This window comes from Stegodyphus dumicola, chromosome 1 (genome assembly GCF_044657685.1).
Source record: "Stegodyphus dumicola isolate Sdum_Otavi_A_Nest chromosome 1, ASM4465768v1".
Classification (NCBI taxonomy): domain Eukaryota; kingdom Metazoa; phylum Arthropoda; class Arachnida; order Araneae; family Eresidae; genus Stegodyphus; species Stegodyphus dumicola.
In genome coordinates, this window is record NC_140768.1 from 109,471,860 (window position 1) to 109,497,763 (window position 25,904).

Below are 25,904 nucleotides of genomic sequence, written 5' to 3' on the forward strand. Positions count from 1 at the left end.
CGGATGTGCCTTCATTGCCTGAAGAGAACATTCTGGATCTCTAGGCATGGTTTGAAGTAATGCACAATTTTACATGAGAGCAAGCTAACTTGGCAATGGAGAAGATGAAGACCCAATATGATACAAGGACTACAGGACATCCATTTAATGAAGGTGATAGAGTGTGATTATAGAATCTGATCCGAAGGAAAGTTTCTCCTAAACTACAGTTAGTTGGGACAGTCCTAAGCGAACTGAATGACATTGTAGTTTGGATCTGTAAGCCGTGAAATTCTAAATCTATGATAGTTTATTACAACAGGCTAGCCCTCATTGAATATATATGCAATACGTAGTCCTCATTACGTATATAATACAAATAGTATACTAAGACTATGGTTCTATTCTATTTGAATATAAATTTGTAAATTCATGAATTTATTGTTGATTTAGTATTTGATTAGTTGTATGTTACTTATTCAAATTATTGTTTAGTACTACATTGACTTTCCTTAGTTGTAAGCATGGTTTCCTGTCTATCCCCAGCATGTGCAGTCTTTGGGAAAGAGGACAATGTTAAAAATATTATATTTTAAATATTTTATGCAAAATTTATATTTAAATTTAATTTAAATTTAAATATAAATTTTGCATAAAATGACAGGAATGGCATCAAGAAATGTGAAGCTTTGCAGAGAAAAATTAGGTAACAGAGGCAAGGCAATTAACTTTGAAGTAAATGGTTATTTGGGTAAATTGGCAAGATATCGCCACCTTGGCTACGGTTCTAGCAACTAATTTTGTTGCAAATTTGGCAAGAAATAAAAAAAGTCACCTAACTTAAAAATATTTGGGTCCAGTCCCTGTATAACTGTAATTGATCCCTATATGTAACTGTAACCACCATATCCGGCCCTTATGTGTAACTTTAACCATACAAGCCTTCCAGTAATTCAGAGAAATGGAAGGTACAGGAACTTTGTGGCCAGGTAAAAACCATATCAGATGGAAGACAGCAAGTATTTTATATATTTTTTTTATTTTTTTAAAATTCTTTATATAAATTCAGAATTGAAGTACTGAGTCACTATGTGTGAGCTTTGCTCTTTAGATGTGCTTAGCATTGTGCTGTGTTAAACATTCTTAGTGGTTTGAAATGGTAACTACTGATTGTGCTCTATCCGAACATGATCAGTTTGTCACACTGAGAAGAGCCGTGTAAGTACTTTTGTGGAAAGCTTCAGAACTGTAAAGTGTTTCTTTCAGAAAAAGAAAATTTTTATCAAACTATCATTGGTTCTATGTGCATTCAATCCATTACGAACCTGTATACACACAACAATATTAATAATTATATACTACATAATATTAATACAAAAGAAAGACAATAAAATATAGTCAAAAGTCTTTAATCCGGACGTCCATAATCCGGAATAATCTATAATCCGGACATCAAAGCTACAAACTTTCTGCGCATGCGTAAATGCATAATGCATCTACGCATGTGCATAATACCTTTACGCATGCGAACAATACATTTATGCATGCACATTTAACGTATAATGGACAGTATAAGCTAAGCTAAAATTATCTAATTATCTATTTCAGTTAATGTTGCAGATTGCGTTGTTCCTTAATCTTCGAATTGGATCTGGCTTATTATTTTCTGCATACCGTTAGAGCAATTTTATAAAAGTAAGCTTGAACTTTCGATTATGTCAAATAGAATTTCCAATTCTGGAGCTGCCAAAGGATCTACAAAGCGAAAGCATGTTTCGATGCCCATCAAACCAAAATTGGAATTGCTGCAAAAAATGGATAAAGGCATATCCTTTATTTCTCTAACAATTCCAAAATCTGCTTATCAATTTCGCACTGCTCTGGGGGGGGGACACTGTGGCACGCAATTAACTGGAAGTTGATCTGTCAGCACTATCCTTATCTTCAGGCAGATGTTTTTATTTTATTCAGCTTATAATTCCTTACTAAATGTAGTATTTCATCTCAATGTACTCCATCTTTGATATGATTTAAATCAAACAGTTTTCTGGTTGCAATTTTCTAATTTCGACTATGCGTAATGTATGCTTTACGCATGCGCGCGTTGAAAGAAATGTTTAATAAAGTAAAAAAATAAATATTAAGCTTTTTATTTTGTAAATTTTGATAACCTTTAGATCACAATTGGTCTTTATTTCATAAATTACAGTTTCATATTTTAATTGTATAATTTCTCTATGTCATCTTACCAGATTTAAATTGATGGTCTATAATCTGGAAAAACCGATAATCCGGAATCGCCGAAGTCCCGTCGAGTCCGGATTAAAGACTTCTGACTGTATATAAAATGATGATACTTCTAAAAAAAAGCCAAGTACCTCATTTGCTCCACTGAACAGAGGTTCTCCTGTGTGCATTTCAACTAAAATACATCCCAGACTCCAGATATCAATAGCCATGTCGTATGGAATGCCTAAAAGAACTTCTGGTGATCGGTAAAACCTGCTCTGAATATACTGATAAATCTGAAAACAAGTGAAAAATTTTTAAATATGTAGAGAGGTAAGTATTTTGAATATTTCGAATACAATAAATTTCATGACATATTCATAAATTAAGGACAATATTTTATGGATTTAAAAAAATAATTTTTTGACAATTAAAAATAAGCATGGGAAAAATCTCCGCTATACAACCACTTACAATTCTAGATAATTTCAGATAGCTGCGATAGTTTGTGCTTAAAGAATATGACTTTTGGTAATGCTTATAAGGTATTTCTCCCACCTCCTTAGCGAGCTTTTGTGCTGTAGTAGTCTGCACGCTCAGCGCGTAATTGAAAGGTACGCGGTTTGATTCCCAGCGAAGGCGGTTGCTCAATTTTCATCTTTTCTGCTTCAAAAAAATACTAATGTCTGTACATGCTTAATACTGATGCTTGTTAATGCCCTCAAAAACAATAATCACTTTAGAGGGAACTGTCCATAGTAGACAGTTCTCATAAAAATTTCATCACAGAGTGTAGTTGTATTATATTTACCTTTAAGATTTTTATTTTGCTTGAAATAGGTTTAAAAGAAAATAATGTATTATATTTTAGCTCACTTACTATATATATATATATATATATATATATATATATATATATATATAAAAAGAGACTTAAATGAGAAGTAGAAATAATTTTCCAATGGTTATAAAATTATTATAGTTCATAATTAATTAAAAAAAGTACAGAACAGGATGACTTCAGTACAAACTATATATATTTTGCTTGACATAATAATACATTAATAGCATTTTATGGTATATAAATAAATACCTTAAAAAGTTCTATTTTTGAATTTTATATGCATTAAATTTATTTTCAGAGCTCATATCAGAACAGGCTCAAAAGTTATTATATTCCATGAAACCATACGAAAAATAGTAAGGATTTTTAATGCTTTTAGATTTATATCTTAATCTCTTGCTCAGGCTTCCTTATCGCAAGAGCCTATTTTTATTAGATTTTGAGATTACCAGGAATATTCGATGATAAATATTACTTCATAGTATGTAAACACACTAAGCTCAGTGTTTCATACAATACATATGATTGTTAGTTTTCAATCGAGGTTTATAATTCAATCATTATCTTATTTTTAGCCAGTACTTTAATCTTGACAAAAATCTGCATTATACACAAGGTTGTTGCTTTGCCCAATTTCTTTATTAAAATCCACACCAAACAAATAGCTGTTGCTTTGCCTAATTTTAAGTTTTATATTGCTGTGTTTCTTTTCTGCGTTGATTTTTGCTACACACTGGTATTTTCAAGTTTTTCTCACTGGTCAAGTCTCAAGGTCACTCACTGGCATTTCACTCATTTTTTTTGCTACTCACTGGCATTTTCAGTTTTCCTTGCTCCTGATGAAGAGGGGCCTGCATCTGTTTGCCCTTTAAATCGACATAGTTTTGACTTAAGCTTTTGCTAAACACAAGGTTGTTGCTAATTCAGAAGTCAAACAGCAAAAATCAGCGTTATATTTTCAAATTTCCACAGGACTAGTTTCGATGTTTTGACTGAACCACCATCCTCAGCTGCAACTGCAAAAGCAGCTGACGATGGTGTGATTTTGCAGCTGAGGATGGTGGTTCGGTAAAACTATCGAAACTAGTACTGTGGAAATTTGAAAATGTAACACTGATTTTTGTTTTTTGACTTCTGAATTAATATTTGTTCGGCGTGTTATTTTGTTTTTATTACAAGGTTGTTGCTTTGACTAATCAGAGCTTTCTAGTTATAGCCGGTAGGCCAATCAGAAATCCATAAATACTAAAACATTATGATATAACTACTAAAGGCTCACTATATGTATTCAGAAACTTGTTGATTCTACTGCAAATAAGTAAGGAATTAATATGGTGTAGGTCCACCGTTTGCTGCAGTGACAGACGTCATTCTATCATAAAGATTATCCTCTAATATTCAAAATGTTACAAATGGAAATTTAGGCTTTCTTTCAAATGAGTAGTAGCCAGTTTTATTGCAAGTATACAGCTGCACAACCAGACACATAGCCGAAATTCCACTGCATCTCGTAAGTACTTTACGAAGTTGAATTCTGGGTTCTGATCATGCCAATCAGGCTGTTTAACATTCTTGTCAGGAAAACCAGTTCTGTATGGCATGCACCTTTGGATGCAAATATGATCTTCCTAAAATGGCAGTGATATCACATTATACTATTTTCATAACATTAGCAGACTAGTCTAAATATTAAGTTATGTCCTTTGTGCTAACAGTTTCCTTCACGAAAGCCAGAGGGCTGAATCCAAACCATGACAGATAGCCCCGACTATTATGCTTCTGATACCATACTTCATTTTGGGCACTGTATACTCAGGTAAGTATCGCTCACCCAACATTTTTCACATCCAATGGACTGACAAATAGTATAGCAAGATTCATCAATCCACAGCACATGTTGCCACTGCTCAAGATTCTAAGGCTAAGTTTTAACACCACCAATAATACTATATGCAGCTGTTCAGCACTGAAAACTTAAAACTTCTCATGTGCTAATGTTATGTTAAAAAGTGTCTTGGTATTCCAAGCAGTTCCCTTTCACAAGTCTCCAATCATTTTCTGTAAAATAGCATGGCCAATTAACTTATGGTTGTTCAGACATAGCTTCTTGTGTATGTTTTCACTTCATTAAAATATTATTTACAGCCGAATAAGAAAGATGTTATTTTACAAAAATTTTGTATAAAGAATTTTCACAGTGATAAGAATTAATAATCTCTTTTCCACAAAGTCATTTAGTTTACGGTTCTTCCTGGAACAACACTGTTAAGTTTCATGTCTCTTTAACCCCTTCGAGCCGGGTAGCGAAAACGCGCGCTTATTGCGGAGGCCGGCAGTGTCTTCCGTGAGCGTCTCTCCAGGGCCGGGGGCTTTTTTGCTACTAAGCCTAAATCCATGAAATCTCCGAAGTATCAACGCACTGTTTAATAATGCTCTATAGAGTATTTAAACGGCTTATGCTTTATAGATATTTTTATAAATATACTTTAATTACCTTATTTCTTGTTTAAATGCAGTTTTCACATTTTATTTTAATTACTCACCATTTTATGACTTTTAACATTATACATCTGAAAACTATATATATTACTTAAAATTCTCTTTTCGTATGAAAAATTTTAAAACAGGGATCTACACACAGTCCTACGTTACATTCCTTGAACTCGTAATAACTCATTTGCCATTTTGGAGGATTTTTCCGGGAATGTGAACAAACGAAGCATCGTCGTCTCATTTTCTCATCAGTCTCTTCTGAACAAAGTTTTGGAAAATGTCTTTCAGTTAATATTTCAGAATCAATATCAGAATATCAGAATTTCAGAATCAATATCTGAAATATTTTGCATCATTTCTGCTATTTCATGCTCTGTTAAACATTTTCGACGCTTCGACATTGAAAGGGTAAAAACAGAAAGAATTCACGTCTAACAAGATTTAATTATTTTCTAAAAACTGAACTGTAAACCGAAATACTCAACGCTTTAGTGCATATAAAACTTCTACTTACAATAAACAACTACCATGTGCGAATAAAGGTGCGATTTAAAGAGACGTCATAAATCACGCCATTCGGAAACATTTAGTTCCCCGTTTGTTTATATAATCAAAAACACGTGTATGTGAGTCATGCTTCTCTCATTTCGAGTAGAAGGTCTAATGTACATATATCTGAAACCATATGGACATACAGTGCCATCTTGTGGCAGAAATTATAGTTTGAAAAACGTTCCAAGGTACTGGCACGAATACGTGACAGTCGGTAGAAAACGCAACAATGCTCTGGCATGCCTGCGTGTCGGCCGATAGATAAGTGTGTTCGTTGCTGGCACGTATACATGACAGTCGGCGCGAAGGGGTTAATATCTGTTCGACTGATGCTGTGATGTCAACTACCTTCCACTTGTGGGAAATGCAAAAGAATACATAGGAAAATAATATAAATTCTTGTCACACTATTAATCAGAACAAATGACTGCCAGTATTCTTCAATTATTATATACACATAACAGTGAATAGAAAAAAGGTCTGTTTATATAGATATTAAAAGATTTCTTTAAGGCAAAACCTGCATTCAATATTTTGCCATGCTACTTGTAGCTTTCTTATAGAACTCTGACACTAACATTCCAAAAATTATTTAAGAGTGTATAAATAATAAGCATCTTAGAACTGAGATAACAAAAATGTTCAGAATAAATTATGTTAGCTCACACATTAACCATCAAAATATTATGTTAAATGCTTTCCAAAAATGCTATATCATAATATTTAAAAAATGAAAATTATCATAAATATTAATTCGTAAAACAGAACACCAATACAACATTAATGCATTAAATTTCTTCTAAAAATTTTGAGCTTGGAAAGAAAACAGATTAAAGATTCTCAACTTATATACAATAAGTTTCACTTAATCATGAACTGAATGAATTACATGCTGTAAATACAAACACACACACACACACAAATACATTATATGATAAAATTTATTTTTAATATATTGCCTTTCAAGGACTTTTAGAATATGTATTACACCAAATATCAACTACACCTTTGATATTTGTCTAGTACAATATACACAAAATATTAAATTACAATATTAAAATATTAAATATTTAAATACAATTAAGATTTTTGAATTTAAAACATATCTTACTTCCAAAAATATATACAAATTTTTTTTTTATTTTAATTACTTTAATTTAAAAAACTTAGATACTTTAGTAAATAAAAACACACATACATTTTAGTTTTGAAAAATCAATATTAAAGGTAAAAAATATTAAAATGTACCCTCTGTCCCAGTTGGCATGAGCTTCCGAAGTCAACTACTTTGATTGCACTTCTTTTTGGATTGCAGAGAAGAATGTTTTCCGGCTTTAGATCACAATGAATAATTTTGAGATCAGGATGAGAAAGGAACATGAGTGCCGTGCACATTTGCTGAGCAAATTTTCTGGTCAAATTCAGAGAAACACCACGAAAGTTTGTATTCCTCAAGAGGTCATACAAGTTGTGTGAAAGAAGTTCAAAGACTAAACATAAGTGATTTTTCCACATGAAATGCCTTTTCAATTGCACTGAGGGGAAGAAAAACATGAAAAATTTTACTCTGGGTTATGACATAATGAAAAAAGTACCATGAAATAATAAACAATAAATGATTTTGTATCTAGTTTATGAAGAAGTTAAGCCTTAATATAAAAAGAAAGATCAATATACCTTAAACATGAAACAGAGTTCCTACCACTTATTTTTAAGAAAATTCATTACTTAATATGAAGGCCAAAACTGGATCACAAATCTTACCATGGGGACACATCATCTTAATACCAGAGGAGGAAAATCCATTAAAATCAAGCTGATTTTGAATGCTTTTGTTATGCAAATAAATGCCTGATGCAGCAGCATTTCAACCATCTTATTTAAACATCAATGTATTAAATTTTCTTACAAATAGGAGATAACAGCAGAAACACTTTAGTTTTTAATCCTTTATAAATTATTAAAACCAGGAAGTATCATTTCTCTACTACCTGGAAAAATCTTAATATTCTACTGTAGCACTGAAAAGTAATGCCAATCATTTTCAGCAACATTACACATGTGAAATATAGGAAATATATATTTCACATATAACTTGAGGTAGACCTCATTATGTTTCTGAAGTCGTTTCACTGGGGCTTTAATTCGAAACCTTGATTTTACTCCAATCAGGTCTAAAAGAGCCAGAGTACCTATTCATATTACTATAATATAGTTGATTTGTGAATGTAAATGTTGCAAAAGTTACTAGATTATAAGGCACTTCTCCTGCCTTCTAAGCATGCCTTTGTGGTGTAATGATCAGCACACTCAGTGCATATTCGAGAGGTCCGAGGTTCGAGTCCCAGCGAGGGCATTGCTCATTTTTCATATTTCCTCCTTAAAAATAACCTAATATCTCTACAGTGGAGCCAAACTAAAAAAGGTGAAGGATTATGATTCTCCCCAGTCGCTCTTTAAAAGGGGGAGTATATAAGGTATTTCTCCTGCCTTTTTAGCATGCCTTCATGGTGTAATGGTCAGCATGCTCGGTGCGTATTCGAGAGGTCCGAGGTTTACGTCCCAGTGAGGGGATTGCATATTTGTCACATCTCTCAGCATCAAAATAACCTAATGTCTCTACAAGATGCATCAACTGCTGAAAAATATATTGAACAAAATGAGGACGGAAGTGATCATGAATTATTAGTTTACATCAGGGATGTCAAACTCACAGGTACACTTGGGCCAAACAAACAAGGTTTAACTTTAGGGGGGCCGCAAAAAAAAAAAAAAAAAAATTCATAGAAACGTAGATTTATTTCGAATAATACAATAATAAGCATATATATACCGGGTGATCAAAAAGTCAGTATAAATTTGAAAACTTAATAAATCGCGGAATAATGTAGATAGGGAGGTAAAAATTGACACACATACTTAGAATGACATAGGGTTTTATTAGAAAAGCAATAATCTGATCAGAAAAGCAATAATTAGCATAACAAATTAAGACAAAGCAAAGATGACGTTCTTTACAGGAAATGCTCAATATGTTCACCATCATTTCTCAACAATAGCTGTAGTCGAGAAATGATGTTGTGAACAGCACTGTAAAGCATGTCCGGAGTTATGGTGAGGCATTGGCGTCGGATGTTGTCTTTCAGCATCCCTAGAGATGCTGGTCGATCACGATACACTTGTGACTTCAGGTAACCCGAAAGCCAATAATCGCACGGACTGAGGTCTGGGGTCCTGGGAAGCCAAGCATGACAAAGTGGCGGCTGAGCACACGATCATCACCAAATGACGCGTGCAAGAGATCTTTCACGTGTCTAGCAATATGGGGTGGAGCGCCATCCTGCATAAAAATCGTACGTTCCAGCTGGTGTTTATCAGCCAGGCTGGGGACGATGCGATTTTGTAACATATCGGCGTACCTCTCACCCGTCACGGTAGCAGTTACAAAACCAGAATCACGCATTTCCTTGAAGAAAAAAGGCTGATAACAGTAAACTTTTTATGGTTCTAATAAAACCCCATGTCATTCTAAGTATGTGTGTCAATTTTTACCTCTCTATCTACATTATTCCGTCATTTATTAAGTTTTCAAATTTATACTGACTTTTTGATCACCCGGTATATTTATATAGAAAACAACAAGAAAAATTTAATGTTTACGTCTTGATACTTGACATCTCTTCTCTGCTATTATCTTTCCTATTCCGGGAGAAATTTTGTTTGCAGTGATAACTTTCAACGCTGACCCAAGGTGAGCATCATTAATACGGTTTCTAATAGGAGACTTATTACCTTTCATGACTGAAAATAACTGCTCGCACCGATAAGTGCTACCAAACATGGAAATAATTTCATATGCGTATTTTCAAGAAATTTGTCTTCGAGGGAACTAAAATCATTAAACCTCGTTTCAAATTCAGGTGTTAAATTTGCAATTTTTTCTGCGTATTTTTGATACGAACAAGTATCATCTAAACTTGATTTGTTCATGCTGCACATCGGGAAGTGCATCAAATCTTCATTTTTAAGTTGTTTTTCCCAAAGAACTAGTTGACATTTGAATGCTTTAATTATGTCAAGCATGTTTGTAGTGATATGGTCTTTTCCTTGTAACGATAAATTTAAATCAGTTTAGTGTTTGGTTATATCAACCAAGAAAGATAAATCTTGTATCCATATTGGATCATAAAACAAACTTACGTCTTGATTTTTCGTTTTTAAAAACTGACATATTTCTTCTTTCAAATCCCAGAATTGTTTGAGAATCTTGAGCAAGATAACCAACGTACCTTGCTATAGTAGGACAAACCCGAATATTCACTATCTAACTCACTTAAGAAAGCAGTGAATTGACGCTGATTTAAACCTCGAGATCTTATAAAATTTATAACTTTTTTTATATATGACAAAACATTCTCCATATTTATTACTTTCATGCATAGAACTTCTTGATGTATAATACAATGCATATGATGAATGTTTGAACCGTGAATTTCACTAAGGATTTTTCTTAGTAATGCTATGAAACCCTTGTTTTTCCCGGTCATTGATGGCGCGCCATCTGTAGCTACAGAATTTAATTTTGCCAAAGGTAGATTGTATTTCTGCAGAAGTCCAAAAACACAAGTAAATATATCTTTCTCCTGTGGTAGTACCAGGCATCGGTATTAGTTCCAGTAACTCCTCAAAAATGTTAAAATTCTTGTCACAAGAACGAAGAAACACTGCTAATTGAGCTTTACCACTAATGTCCGTGCTCTCGTCACAGGCAATGGAGAAACTTTCGAAACTAGATGATTTTGCTTTGATCTGATCACTTAAATTTGCGGCTAAATCAGTAACTCTTTCCGCAACTGTATTTCAAGACAATGAAATTGATTGAAAAGCCTTCACATTTCCAGGACAAACAATTTCTCCAGCTTTCATTAGGCATTCCTTGATGAAATCACCGTCAGTAAAAGGCTTCGAATGTTTAGCTATCAACTCGGACAAGACGTAGCTTGCATGTACCGACGCTTCACTTTCTTGCAATACTTTACTAAACATGGACTGTTGCTTTTTCACTAACTTGAGCTCTTTCAACTTTTCTTCTCTCATTAATCCTTCGTAATTGTTATATTTCGATTTGTGTTGTTCGTGATGACGTTTAATATTATATAACTTTGGTACATTAATAGTATTATTACAAATCAAGCATATTATTTTATCTTTTATTTCACAGCAAAAATATTCTAATTCCCATTTTACTTGGAATATTCTATGTTCGTCAGCGATTTTTTGTTTAATTTTACTACCACTTGGTTTTGATATAGACATACTGAATACAAAGGGCTGGAATAAACACGGTTAACGTTAAAAAGTTAACAAAAATTTATTCTTTCCACAAGAGATAAATCAAGGCTCTGAAATATTTCTTCAAAAATATTCTAACATTATCACAAAATGTCAAATGTTTAGCAAAAATCAATTCAAAACAGAGAAACTAATTCTATCTCACAGCGAAATCGCTACAAATCAATCACAGCATTAAGTAAACAAACAGTTCGCTAGAACTACAGCTACTACTGAGATGAGTTGTTTGTTCTCGGCTTTTATAAGCTTTATAATTAATTTCTCGAATATACTGGAAACATCTATAAATATCTGGATTTTTGTGGATGGCAACAGCAATTACGAGCTATTTATTTATTAGGTATTAAATGCACGCGCTGTTCTATTTTTAACCTTCCAACGCAGCTGTCTTTTCAAAAATCGTCTGCGTTGCTAAGGCAACATGAAGCAAATCTAATTACAGTTCTAAATAAATAAATAAATAAATAAATAAATAAAAAAAAAAAAAAAAAAAAAAAAAAAAAAAAAAAAACTAAATAAATAACTATGAAATCCGTAACAATATGAATTAAGTAATAATTAATAATAAAGCAAAGTGCATGCACATGTATGCACCAATATATCGTACAAAACTATGATTGGAAAACTGAGACCATGAGTTCGGCCACATTCGGCTATCGGAGGATGCGTACAAGTTCTGAGTGCACGTGTCCCCAAAAGCCGAAGGTAGCTGAACACAAGCTACTCACACGCATTTGTAATTTAAGTAATGTGTGTGTCAGCTCACTGTGAGTAATCTAACAACACTGAATAAATTATCGTTAATTACTTAGCAGTAAACATTTCATTTTTTTCTTTGTCGATATGTTATTTTATTATTATATATTATTATTTGCCGATATATTGGTCGGGCCACAAAAATATTTCTTGTGGGCCGCATGCGGCCCGCGAGTTTGACATCCTTGGTTTACATGATACTGATATAGATATTGAAAATGAGAGTAAGAATGGCATAAATTGCTTTACTCGAAAAAAAAATTATTGGAAACAGGAGAGGGGGGGGAAGATGCAGTGTTTGCCCAGCGAAAAAGCACAGAAAAATGAGTAGCTCATATAAGCACACATGCTCCCAGGTTAAATGAAATTTTTAATAAATGTCACATACACTACCAAATAAATTAATATCACATATAATATTAAATTTCAATAAATATGTTAATGTTCTTGAATTAATGCATATTTTCTATTGCATAATGATTCAATAAAACTATGCTTACATTTTATTAAAAAAAGGGGCCTAAAACTATTCTAAAAGAATAGATATGTTTGTCATCACATTTACTTCCATGCCACTAATGGCTGTAAAATCAAGACCAGTTTTCATCTAGAACATTAATTTTAGATCTTTGCTTTGCATTTTTGAAATCCTCACCTCTGTTAGCTTATTTTATGAAACAGCAACGCTTATATCTGGACTTCCCATCAGATTAAAAACTTTAGTTGTCATAATTCACTTTTTATAACTACTTTTGAATTATATTTCATTACCCATTTTCCATCATGGGTAGCATTTCTGCATACCTTTTTCAGCAGAAATCATTTGTGAAATCACTTATCACTAACTAGTGCCTATTCAAATATCTACATCAGTCAAATTCTATGTCTCAAGTAGACCAAATAATCATCAGTGTACAATAGTTTGTGGGCTGCAAGAAATAAAAAGCCACTGCCATACTTCATTATGAAGTGAATGAAAAGTAAGTAAATATATATGAAATGTTATCTGATATATAGTTCTTTGAAAAAAGGGGGAGGAATATAACGATTGTACAGTAGATGGATAACTAGTGTTTCTTTCCCAACAACTAGTGCCTTTTCCTAAAATCAACTTTCAGATATTTGGAGACATGGTGTTTGCACTAGCAATACTCAGCTGGGAACTTATTTCTTTTCGTAAGTCAGAAAAGCTGTTCACACTGGTGTGCAATACCAAACATGGAAGGCCCGTGATTTAAATTTGCAGCTTTCTAGAAACTTTGGAGGCAAATATATCTTTGAGAATCAAAATTCGCTGAGAAAATACTTTTATGACCGTCTCAAGAGTCCTTATTAGTACCCCAGTTTGTACCTATGCCTCGATATTCGACATAATCCCTATTTTTATTAATGTAAAGAAAGTGAAAAAAATACATCACTATAATAAAAACATATTTTTTGTCAATGCAGAGCCACAGAAAAATGATTTGGGCAGTGAATATGACATGCCTGATGTACATCATTCACTAACTAAATTCAATTGCCCTTTTTGAATCCAAAAAACATTTATTTCTTGGTCATGGTCCTCTGCTTCAGAATCTCATACAGAAAGTTTTGAAATTGTATATGTGTGTTGAGTTATTCCATTTACTGGATATAACATACGAATCATGTTACACTTTCTTAATTTTTGTAATGATTTACTCCATTTCTATCCAATAACAGGCAATTCACTGATAGTTTCACTATGTTTAACAAAGTTTCTAACATTTAAAAAGAAATGCACCTTAAATTTTGCCTTTATATTGAAGTTACACATTTATTAAATATTAAACCCTTTATTTCAAACAATACATAATTTACTTAATTAATCAACTTCAATCTATTAATTTACTTAATCAATAATAAACATTACATAATTACTTATTTAATGCAAAACACATATCATATTTCAAATATATTTTCAAGTTATGTGATTATTAATGAAAAGCTGTTTGTGAAAAGAAAAGGAAAAAAATTACCAATTTTTTCTTTTCCTTGTTGATAAAACGTGTCACTAACTTCTTCATTGTTCATTAATTCCAATAATTTTACTTCTATTTGAGCTTGATTAAGGAAAGGTTTTTTATTTTTAATAATTTTAATGGCAACATGGCATTGCTCCTCATGGTCAAATGCTTTCACAACCTAAAATGTCAAGAAAGCCCATACATCAGTCTATAATATATAACACTTGACAATACACAATGAAGCATTATAGATCTCACATCATACTATGCAAGGCAAAAGTAGAAGTAAGAGATAATATTAAAAAACTACACATATGATAGATGTGCATATATGTATACATATACACACAAAACTACCTTTTATCTCTCATTTGATGCGGTAGTAACATACAAACAGTTTGCTTGCTTAATATCTAACATAAATAAGAACAGATCTCATAATTTCAGAAATGATTTCTCTTTCTTTGACCACAATCAAATAAACAAGGGGATTTTAATTACAGTGTATCAGAACACTTCTGAACCTCACTACTACTGCCTATGCTCCAGAATACCGCTAAAAGAAACCTTAATGTATACATGAAAATTTTAAGTCCAAATTTTGCTCTTTAAATTTTGGAATTTTACTATAAAAAAAAAGTTCTAATAATAAATTTGGTGGTGTGATAAACTTTGCTTTAGATATACAGAAAATTTTGAAATACACAAGATCATAATAATAAATGACTACCTGTAAAACTTTTTGACTGATTTTAGTTCTATCAGTTATATTCAAAAATTAAGAACAAGCTCAGAGATGAGATCTGCAAAGCTTTATTAATTATAATACCTGTCCAAATGATCCTTTGCCAATAAGACAGTCTATTTCATAACGTTCTATCAGTTCACTATTACGTACAATGTAATCATGATTTTCGTCATCATAACCATCATTATAAACTTTCTTTTCTTTTTTATTAATGGAATCTTCACTCTGTGATTGCTGAGCTCGTCGTTTCTTTTTGGCATAGTACACCTATAATACACAAAAAGTAAAGAACTACTTATTAAACATGTAAATCTATGTTTGAAATCATTTGATAATGGTGCTACATATAATATTATAATAAATGTAACACAAAGCTTCAGTAATAACAGCAAATAATTAAACATAATTAATAAAAACAAAATTATATTTCAGTTTCGAAAAATCCAATTTTGACACCAGAAATGATAAGATCTGAGTGTTCATTTATGGCTTTACCGGTTTTATTCTATAGTCTGACATAAGTCACCAGGACTATAAATAAACTTGAAGCTAAAAGTTTAAGACCAACCAGATATAAATTTAATTTATTAATTATTCAATACAAAGCATTGAAAAATAACAACACAGCAACATTGTTCATCCTTATGATATAAATTACCGTATATTCTGCACATAACGGGCACTTTCATACAAAAAAATAAAATCAAAATTTATACGTGCGTGTTAAACGCTGGATATAAAAATGATAGATTTAAAATTAAGAAAAAGATGAGGAGGGGGGGGAATATTAGATTTTTACATGTACCTAAATTATGTTTATTTACAAGAAAAATAGCTTGTTCATAAAGTTCATATCTTATGAACTTCAAACTTTTGATTATCGGGTAACATGAGAAGTTCGTCATATTTGATTCCATTGTATCTTCAGGCACATCATTGAATTCTGTTTCATCTTCATAATTACAGTTACTCTGATCTATAAATAAATTATCATCTTCCATTCCATTTAGATCGTTAGATATACTATACTTCTTAAATGACTTTTGAATTTTGTGAGATTTAACTTCATTCCATGCTTTTATTATCCATTATTATTACATTATTTCTTGACTGGCATAATACATTTGGCTTCCTTTTGTAAATGTGTTTTCACTTTCTAACATCCACATATTCCTCTGTTATTTTTAATTTCTTTCGAATGGTTTATTGGTATACACATCTAAAGGCTGAACTAATGGCATTAATCCACCTGGAATAAAGACAATGTCTGTACACAATTTATTTATTTGTGTTGTCCGTTAGATGGAATTTTGAATATGTCTCAACTAAAAGACTTCCTGGATTCTTTAAGACAACAGGATGCTTTTGCCACACATTTCTTATTCACAGTTTTACACCATTTTTGTACATCCATGCTTTCTCATAAACATAATGAACATTTGGAAAATTGCATTTTGGCATTTTCTTTTAAAAATAACCATGGGTTTTAATTTTGTACTATCCACTAAGCAGGAAATCACTATGGTGAGGTAAGACTTTTAAAAGGTTTGTACTCATTTCTGCATGTGGAAATTAAGTATTTTTAAGGAATTTTAAGGACAACCAATGAAAAAAAATTAAGGAGCTATCAGCAAATATGAACTGAATAAGCAATTATCTACACTCGACCTTACTTTTTTAATATCACTTTTGTAATTTATAAGAACAAAATAAATCTGCAAATGTGATGCATTATTATTAAACCTAATTTAATTATTAATAAACCTAATTTAATAATAAACTTAATTATAAAATAAATTCAAGAATAAAACCAACTTCATAAATTTTTTCAAGTATTTAGCATTAAATTATAAAATTTTTTGAAATATTTATATTTTACGTTTATAATAGTCCCATATATTTTAAAAAAGATTACTGACTTTCTATTTAAATATTAGTAACATTTAGCTTGATACTGATTCTTCCTTTTAAGTTTCATTTCATTACGTACTCGCCACGTCCATAGGTTTATGCAGATTTTATGTCTAGTGCAAGTTAAACTGAGAAGTAAAAAAATAATCAGCATGACTCATAACAGAAGCTTGGTTGTTGCCTCAGCTGCTTGCTTACAGACAAACAGCCACTGATCAGAACAGAACAGACGTGCACGTCTGACACACCTCTGACGTTAATAAGGTTGATTAGTGTTTAAAGTTAGCTGCACTTTGTCTGCTTCCACTTAGTGTCATAGTTTCATGTAGATTTGCTTCAGTTGTAACCCAGTTAATGTACCTTATTTACAGACCACCATGTCGCCTGAATAATGTTACAATTGGACAGATTGCCATGGATGCTGCTGGTGTAAAGGTCACAAAAAATGTCATATCTACATGCTTTATCACAAGCATTTTGAATGTAAAAAAAATACGGAAACTAAATGTTTCCATAATAACAAAGGCTTTATGGATGAAGTAGTGATGTGTTGCAACTCAACTCTTGCTGAGATCCGATGGCTGAGTGACGTCATCTCGAACTATGAACTCTCGCTTAGAGATCACGAGAACTCGGAACTGAGAAATCGCACGCTGCTGCGACGTGCAAACATTTAAACCTTTTCATTATGTAAATATCCTGTAACCGTTTGCGTCTTCATTAAATATGTTTGTGTTAAGAAAGTTTATCATTTATGGATTATCCCCTTCAAGATTTTGCAGGTATTCACAGAGAAGAATTCATCCAGTGGCCCTGGCTGAACCCATTGGAACAAGGTAAGCAGTTTTGTTTTACCTTGATTAATTAGTTAGAAGATAAGGATATAAATAATAATATGATGATTATAGTGATGCTTATTCATGATGTCTTCCCTACATAAATTTTGGTGTCGGAAGTAAGTTTATTCCCATAGCCGAATTGTGCTTAGTGTGGCGTTCTCATTGCTATTGCATCTGGATTATTAAAGTTCAACAATTTTCAAAAGGATTACATGTGAGCATTTTACATTTATAATTTTTGCTTTGATTGATTAATTTTTTAAAGCAGAAAACATGGCTTCTGAAGAAAATTTTGAAAAATTGAAACAAAAATATAGTGTTGAAAGAAGAAACTAATTTCAAGAACTAGTGTTGCTTTAGAAAATGAAAATGTTACATGTGATATCTTAGATGAACATCTGGAAATTTTAATTAAAAAAATGAATACTCAAACTGAACATTTCATCGATGTAAACTTAACTGAGGAAGAAGTAAATGTTAGTATTTATTACTAAATACATTAGTACTTATTACAAGAAAAATGTATCAGGTATACTAACAAACTTAAATATTTATGGAAACAGAAAGAGAATTTTAATAACTTGTCAACATCTTCAAAACTGTTAAGTACTTTGAATGTTAGCTTAAATTTACCCTCTTCAGTTAAACTTTATAAGTTAATAATCAAACTGCATTCAGGACAGCTGAAATATTGGAACAAATTTTTGGAATTCATTTTGAAACACCATCAATCTAAATGATTCACTTTTAAAAATAGAACAGTTTACCCATTAAAAAAACATACTTGACTGAAGGAGCATTAATTGTAATATCTGGTTTTTAATTAACTGATAAAAATTATGACAGTAAAAGTTACTTAAAGATTGTTTTGGTTGTAAAGATATAATCACTGACTCTCTTATGAGTACAATTTTAAACTTGCAAAGTGTTAAAAATTTTTCAAATGTTCCAGCTTTGCGAAAGTTATTTGATGAGCTTAATGTATTGCTATATGAAATTTAGATTCAAACAGGATTCAAAATCCTATGGCCCACTAATTTCAATTGCTTTAAATTTATGGCCAGAAAATCTTGTTTTGGATTTTCAGAGAAATATAAATTCAAAAATGTGACGTTACAATTTCTGACCTTCTTTCTTTTTTAAAATGTGAGATTGAGTGTCAAGAATCTACATTTTTAGTTTTAAGTAACAAAAGAAATTTCTCAATAAATTCCAGTAATTACCTGATATCCAAATACTATTAGAACTATAATGGATTTTGTTATTTATCTAAATTTTATCCCCAATATTTATCTTGTGGAAATTTCAGTCATAAATCCCTCACTTGTGTCAAAAAACTCAGAAGCAAAATGGTGAAGGAAAAAAAAAAAAAAAAAAAAAATCCAACATCTGAAAAAATGAATATTGCCACATCAACATAATGTGCTTAATTTCATTTTAGACTTCTTCCATAAATTAATCAAAATTGACGCATGCGCGTAAGACCTTTACGGCTGCGAATTTGCGTGTGCGCAAAATACATTTACGAATGCACGTTTAATGTATAACGGACGGTATAAGCTAAGCTAAACTTATCTAATTCAGTTAATGTTGCAGATTGCGTTGTTCCTTAATCTTCGAATTGGATTCGGCTTATTATTTTTTGCAGACTGTTAGAGCAGTTTTATAAAAGTAAGCTTGAACTTTCGATTATGTCAAATAGAATTTCTGATATATATTTATTAATATGTAAAAAGGATCTACAAAGCGAAAGTATAAGTCCATTAAACAAAAAGTGGAATTGCTGCAAAAAATGGATAAAGGCATATCCTTTGTTTATCTAAACTTTAACATTTGTTTATCTAAACTTTGTTTATCTTTTAACGCGGGGGTGCGCTATGAATTGGAAATTGATCTGTCAGCACTATCCTTATCTTCAGGGCAGATATTTTTATTTTATTTGGCTTATAATTACTTACTAAATGTAGTATTTCATCTCGATGTACTCCGTCTTTGGTATGATTTAAAACAAGTTCCTCGTCATTATATTTCGCTTCCGATAGTGAAGAAAGTGACAGAGGTTATTGAAAACGAAAAAATTTCGATTAACAAATTAGTCGGTATTCTCGACACAGCAATTATACTACTTGAACAGCGGAACTTTGTAACTAAACAAGAAATTATGTCTGTTTAATAGAATTAAAGAGAAAATATTATCACATGAAACGAAGCAACTTAAACAACTTACATTGAAAGAAATGTTTAATAAAGTAAACAAATAAATAGTAATCTTTTTCTTTTTGTAAATTTTGATACCCTTTAGATCATAATTGTTCTTTATTTCATATTTTTAATTTTGTAATTTCTGCATGCCATCTTACCAGATTTAAACTCACGATCTATAATCCGGAAAAATCGATAATCCAGAATTGCCGAAGTCCCGACGAGTCCGGATTAACGACTTTTGACTGTACCTAAAATCGTGGAATGGGTTATTTTGACCCCATTATAATCACAAGTACTAAATTTGCAATTTAATGTTTTCTGGAATGGGAAAAGCTTCTTCAATCCTCTTTCCATTTCCTAGATGTAAGCAGAACAATACTTCTAGGTCAGAAAATCGTTACTGATAACAGAAGAGCAGCTGCGAATTTTGTTTGTAGTAGCCAGTGTCGCAGACCCCTCCCCTTCCCATCATCATTCCGTATGGGAAAAACACCTCTGGTTAGTGCATTCAAGGTATGTTTTCTCTCTGATGTTTTTTGTTTTGGCCTATTGAATGGAATGTGGTGCAATACTACCATAGCCAATGTGGTAGTCTAATGGGTACACATTTCTTTATGACTGCACAACTGGTTTTTCGCATTGCCTTGGAGATAGTTTGAGTGTTCCAGTCCGTTCGATTTTTGCCACCTTGGTTATACGCGGGGATTTGATCTTAGGTGAAAATGGCTGGAAGAAATATGCGTAAATTAGTAGTTAGCGAGCCCCCCCGAATATATGCAACAATTATTGGAAAATGAATCCAAAAACGATAATCATGAAGACATTGGTTTTCAGCAATGATGAATATGTACCTCCAGATGAAAATATTTCCTCGGATGAAGATACCATATCTAATTTTCCTGTACAATGTACTAGCAGAAAAACCACATCTGAGAAGAAAGAACAATGTGTAAATAAACATAAAAAGTTATCAGATTCAAATCGAGATGAAAAAAGCTCTGGAACTTTTGTTAAAAATGATGCAACATGTTGGGAAAGCATCAACTCTGGAAATTGTATGCATGGAAGAATTGCTGAACATAATGTTTTCAAAGAAAAGAGTGGCCCAACCAGTTATGCAAAGTGAAATATTGAAAATGGCTATGCTTATAGATGAGCCTATGCTTCATCATATCAAAAACTGTACAGAGGAAGAAGCTCAACGGCAACTGGGAAAAAATGAATGGTCAACAACTTTACACGAATTAGATGCTTTTATATCAATTTTGTATGCTCAAGGTATATACAATGCAAATAATCTAGAGCTTGATAGCATGTGGTCTGTTGTTTGCGGTCCACCTTTTTTTCCGCGATATGGCGAGAGATAGATTCAGAGAACTTAAAAAATTTCTGCGATTAGACAAAAAAAAAAAAAAAAAAAACATTACCTGAATGTTTTTAAACAGATAAATTCTGTTTCATTTCTGATGTTTGGATGAAATTTATTGAAAATTCAATAACTTGCTATAAACCAGGAACATATATAACTACTGATGAACAGCTGTTTTCATCTAAAGGCTGATGTCGTTTCCCGTAATATATGCCATGTAAACCAGATAAATTTGGTATCAAGTTCTGGCTTACCGCTGATGTTGGTAATAAACGTGTGTTCAATGGTTTTCCATATCTGGGTAAAGATGAGAAACGTCCTGAAAACCTATCTCTCTCCGAATACGTCGTTTTGCGTTTGATAGAACCTTTCGAAAATAAAGGAAGAAATATCACTACAGATAATTTTTTCACTACACTAAATCTGTCCCAAATGTTAAAAACAAAGAACACTAGTTTAACTAGAACGATGAAACGAAATCAGAAAGAAGTACCTGAATTTGGGCAAAAAGTAAAGATGCCGTTATATAATACATTGTTACTGGAGCACAGTTTATCAGGAAAAAAAACATAAAAAATGTTTTATTATTGAGCTCTCTTCAACCCACTGTTGATGTCGACAATAATCACCCAAAAAAGCTTCCAGAAACAATATCATTTTATAACTTAACAAAATTTGGTGTTAACATTGCCGACAAAATGGCTCGGAAATATTCTGTGAAGGCAGGATCAAGGAGGTGGCCAGGTCATGTATTCTACAATATTCTTGATATTGAAGGGATTAGTTCATGGATTTAATACAAAGAAGTTGCAGGAAAAAACTTACGAGAAGAGAATACCTTCAACAACTCATTGAATAGTTGTGTAGTGTGTATATTCACAAAAGAAAGTGCAAGTCAGATACACAGACAAAAGTGGATACTACTGAAGAATCTGAGCAGATGCAAAAAAGGGTTCATTGCGAAGCTTTCAAGCGTAGAAACAAAACTGCAGATACAGTACAAAATCTTTAATTCGGACTTGTAGGATTGCTAGATTTATGTAGCTGTGAATAAATGTTTATACAGTCAAAAGTCGTTAATCCGGACTCATCGGGACTTCGGCGATTCCGGATTATAGATCATCAATTTAAATCTGGTAAGATGGCATGCAAAATTTATAAAATTAAAAATATGAAACCCTAATTTATGAAATAAAGAGCAATTATGATCTAAGGGGTATCAAAATTTAGAAAAAAGAGCATAATATTTATTTGTTTACTTTATTAAACATTTCTTTCAATGCAAGTTGTTTAAGTTGCTTCGTTTTTTGTGCTAATACTTTCTCTTTAATTCTATAAACAGACATAATTTCTTGTTCAGTTCCACTGTTCAAGTCTTGTAATTGCTGTGTCGAGAATACCAACTAACTTATGAATCGAAATTTGTTCGTTTTCAATAACCTCTCTGTCACTTTCTTCACTATCGGAAGCGGTACATCGAAAATGCTTTCGCTTTGTAGATCCTTTGGCAGCTCCAAAATCGGAAATTCTTTTCGACATAATCGAAAGTTCAAGCGTACTTTTATAAAATTGCTCTAACAGTCTGCAAAAAATAAGCCAGATCCAATTAGAAGATTAAGGAACAATGCAATCTGGAACATTAACTGAAATAGATAATTAGATAATTTTAGCCTAGCTTATACCGTCCGTTATACATTAAATGCGCATGCGTAAACGTATTATGCGCATGCGCAGAAAGTTTGTAGCTTTGAGGTCCGGATTAAAGACTTTGTACTGTACTTCTTCTGACTGTAAAGTACCGATAAGTGGAAAGTGTACAAAATATATAAAAGAAGTTGCCCAAAATGTGCATGAACTGTGTAGGAAATCTTGACTGGTAAAAGTTGTCTGTATATTTTACTAACTGTAATACAATATTTCATATTGTAATATCTTATTATTTTCTATCACTTATTATAACAATTTAATGTTAAAAATGAATAAATGTCATTCCTAAATAATTACAGCATACTTTTAGCATAACAACATGGGTTTTTATTAATTGGGGCCAATTTAACTCAGCCTGCGGTTTCAGGTGCACTGAAACTGCCGCAGTTCTAGTGTTAAACCAACAGATTAGTTTACAGCTGACATGTTAGTAGATATGGAATTAGTTATGACTAATATTTATGTTGCAGATAGTAATGCCATTTGAGGCTATAATAGGCATAGCTAATCTTAAAAAAGGTGAAGTTAATATAAACAAAGATGGCGTCCGTATTTCAAAGCATACTGTTAAAAAAACTGATCTGGAAGATGTGCACATCAATAATATTTCCCTTAATCACATATTTGAATCAGAAATAGGTCCCAGTGCTAGAAAAGGACAAGTTACTATTATTGAAAATCTTGTCTCTAACTAAAAGCCTATCAAAACCAAAATTATAAACATTTAGATGATTAATAAAGTAAAAGATAAAACACCTACTTTTCACAGACCTAAACGATTACTTTTTGTCAAGAGACACTGTAGATAAGTTCAAACTTGATTAGCCGACGACATAACTGAAACCTGGTTTTACCATCAATAGAAGATTTACTGGATAAATAGAAGATGCTCGTACATTGACTACAATCAATTTTAAAAATGCTATTTTTCTATGTTTTTGTTGACAAAAACAGCCAACATCACACTTCATTTGTCACATATAATGGACAATATCAGTTTCTATGTGTACTTTTCAGTCTCTGTACCTCGCCTTCAGTATTTCAGAGATTTGTAAATTCCATTTTTAAGGATTTAATCTTGCAATATGATGTTTTATTCTATTTAAATGGTATCTTAATTTCAGCTAAAGACGAAGATAAAGGGATTAAGCATTTGCAATCTGTTTTCTCAGTAGCATCTGATTATGTACTCAAAATTAATTTTCAGAAATCTAAATTTTTAAATTGTAGAATTGAATTCCTTGTTCTCATTCAATCGTAAAACTGGATTCTTTGGTCATCGAAAATCTGTTCCCACCTCCTCTTAAAACAGCTGCTGTTGTTACACTTAAGTCCTACACTTAAGTCACAAAGACATACAAAGTTTCCTTGGTTTTTGTCAGATATTTCTGTAAATTTATTATAAATTCTATAATTTCTCAACCATTAATTGATCTCTTAAAAACCTAAACTTAACATCTATAATCAGTACAGCGATACTGAAATACACATTGATGCAAGTATCCATGGTTATGGTTGTATTCTCATGAAAAGATCTATGACTGACAATTGCCTACATCTTGTTTAATACATGAGTAAAAAGACACTTGATGCAGAAAAGAAATTTACCAGTTATGAACTTGAGGTACTTTTCGGCAAACACTTCAAAATTATTACTGACTGTAATGGCTTCAAAATGACAATGAACAAGAAAAAGAAAGACCTTGAATACATGAATAGCATGTTGGGCACTAAGGTTAGAAGATTTTGACTATGAAACAGAACACCAAACAGACACATGAATGACACATTTTGATGCAGTGAAAAGATCCACTTTTATGGTCATCACTCAAGATAGCCTCATTTTGAAAATACAAAATGCTCACCAGCAAGATGATCATATTCAATCTATCAAAGAAGTCTTAAAAGTTAAATTTTATGATGAGTATTGTGTTAAAGTCAGTATAATTTATAGACAGTAATGAATAACTTGTCTCTGTCAGTACAAACTGATATAATCAAGGATAATCTTTGTGAGCATTTTGCTTATAAACAAACTGAAGAACTTTTCAAACAAGTATTTTATATAAAATTTTTAAAGATAAAATTGATAACTATATTCCAAACTGTGTTCCTTGCATATTAATTAATCATAAATGTGAAAAGCAAGAAGGTACATAAAAATTACATATATTTGCTGTTATTAATTCTTTCATAAAGTTTGTATGATTTTATCCCACAATCTTAAATCTACTCATAGCACTGAAGTAATATCTAAATTGAAACTCAAAAATTTGTCTTTGGAAACCCTATGCATGTAATTTCCGATAAAAGTTCACCATTCACTTCTAAAAATTTTCCAAGATTATCGTTCACAAACAATACCTATATTCAGACTAGTACAGGACTGCCTCATGCCAATGGACAAATTGAAAGATTGAGTTCTGCCAAAATTTCTGTACTCTCCAAATTATCGATTCAAAATCATTCAATATGATATAAACACGTAGTGAAGTACAGCAAATGATTAATTCAACATAACAACACAGTATGAATACAACTCCATTCGAACTCATGTTTGGAACTAAAATCTGCTAATCATGACAAAATTACACAGCTGTTAAATGCAGAGATCCAGTTGGATTTTGTCAGTGCTTAAGATGATCTTCGGAAGGAAGCTAAACAACAGATTTTGAAAGTGCCGACTTAAAATCGCAAAAACAACCTGTGACGTAAACTATCCCATAAGTTCCAGCTTTATCAAGTACTGGCAATGTATACACAATATGGACCTGGTCTTAAACTGAAGTTGAATTTTTTCGGACTGCACAAGATTGCGAAAATCAAGCCAAATGACACTTATGTTGAAAATGTGGTTCCTTCAATGGACCACAGAAAACAAGCACTTATGCCAAATTTATGAAACCTTAGACTTCATAAGAACATATCACCT

The 25,904-nt window shown here is 31.9% G+C and overlaps 1 protein-coding gene across 1 annotated transcript in view; it reads right to left on the reverse strand.

Moving 5' to 3' along the window:
- The window catches only part of LOC118190138 (dual specificity tyrosine-phosphorylation-regulated kinase 1B-like), a 226,210-nt gene that overhangs the window by 40,133 nt on the left and 160,173 nt on the right, over window positions 1-25,904 (reverse strand). Inside the window, exons 3-6 of the mRNA XM_035360827.2 lie at window positions 15,023-15,208; window positions 14,206-14,371; window positions 7,346-7,632; window positions 2,358-2,504 (exon numbers count right to left, since the gene is read on the reverse strand). Of these exons, the coding sequence (XP_035216718.2) occupies window positions 2,358-2,504; window positions 7,346-7,632; window positions 14,206-14,371; window positions 15,023-15,208 (786 nt within the window). The remainder of the gene's footprint in view (window positions 1-2,357; window positions 2,505-7,345; window positions 7,633-14,205; window positions 14,372-15,022; window positions 15,209-25,904) is intronic.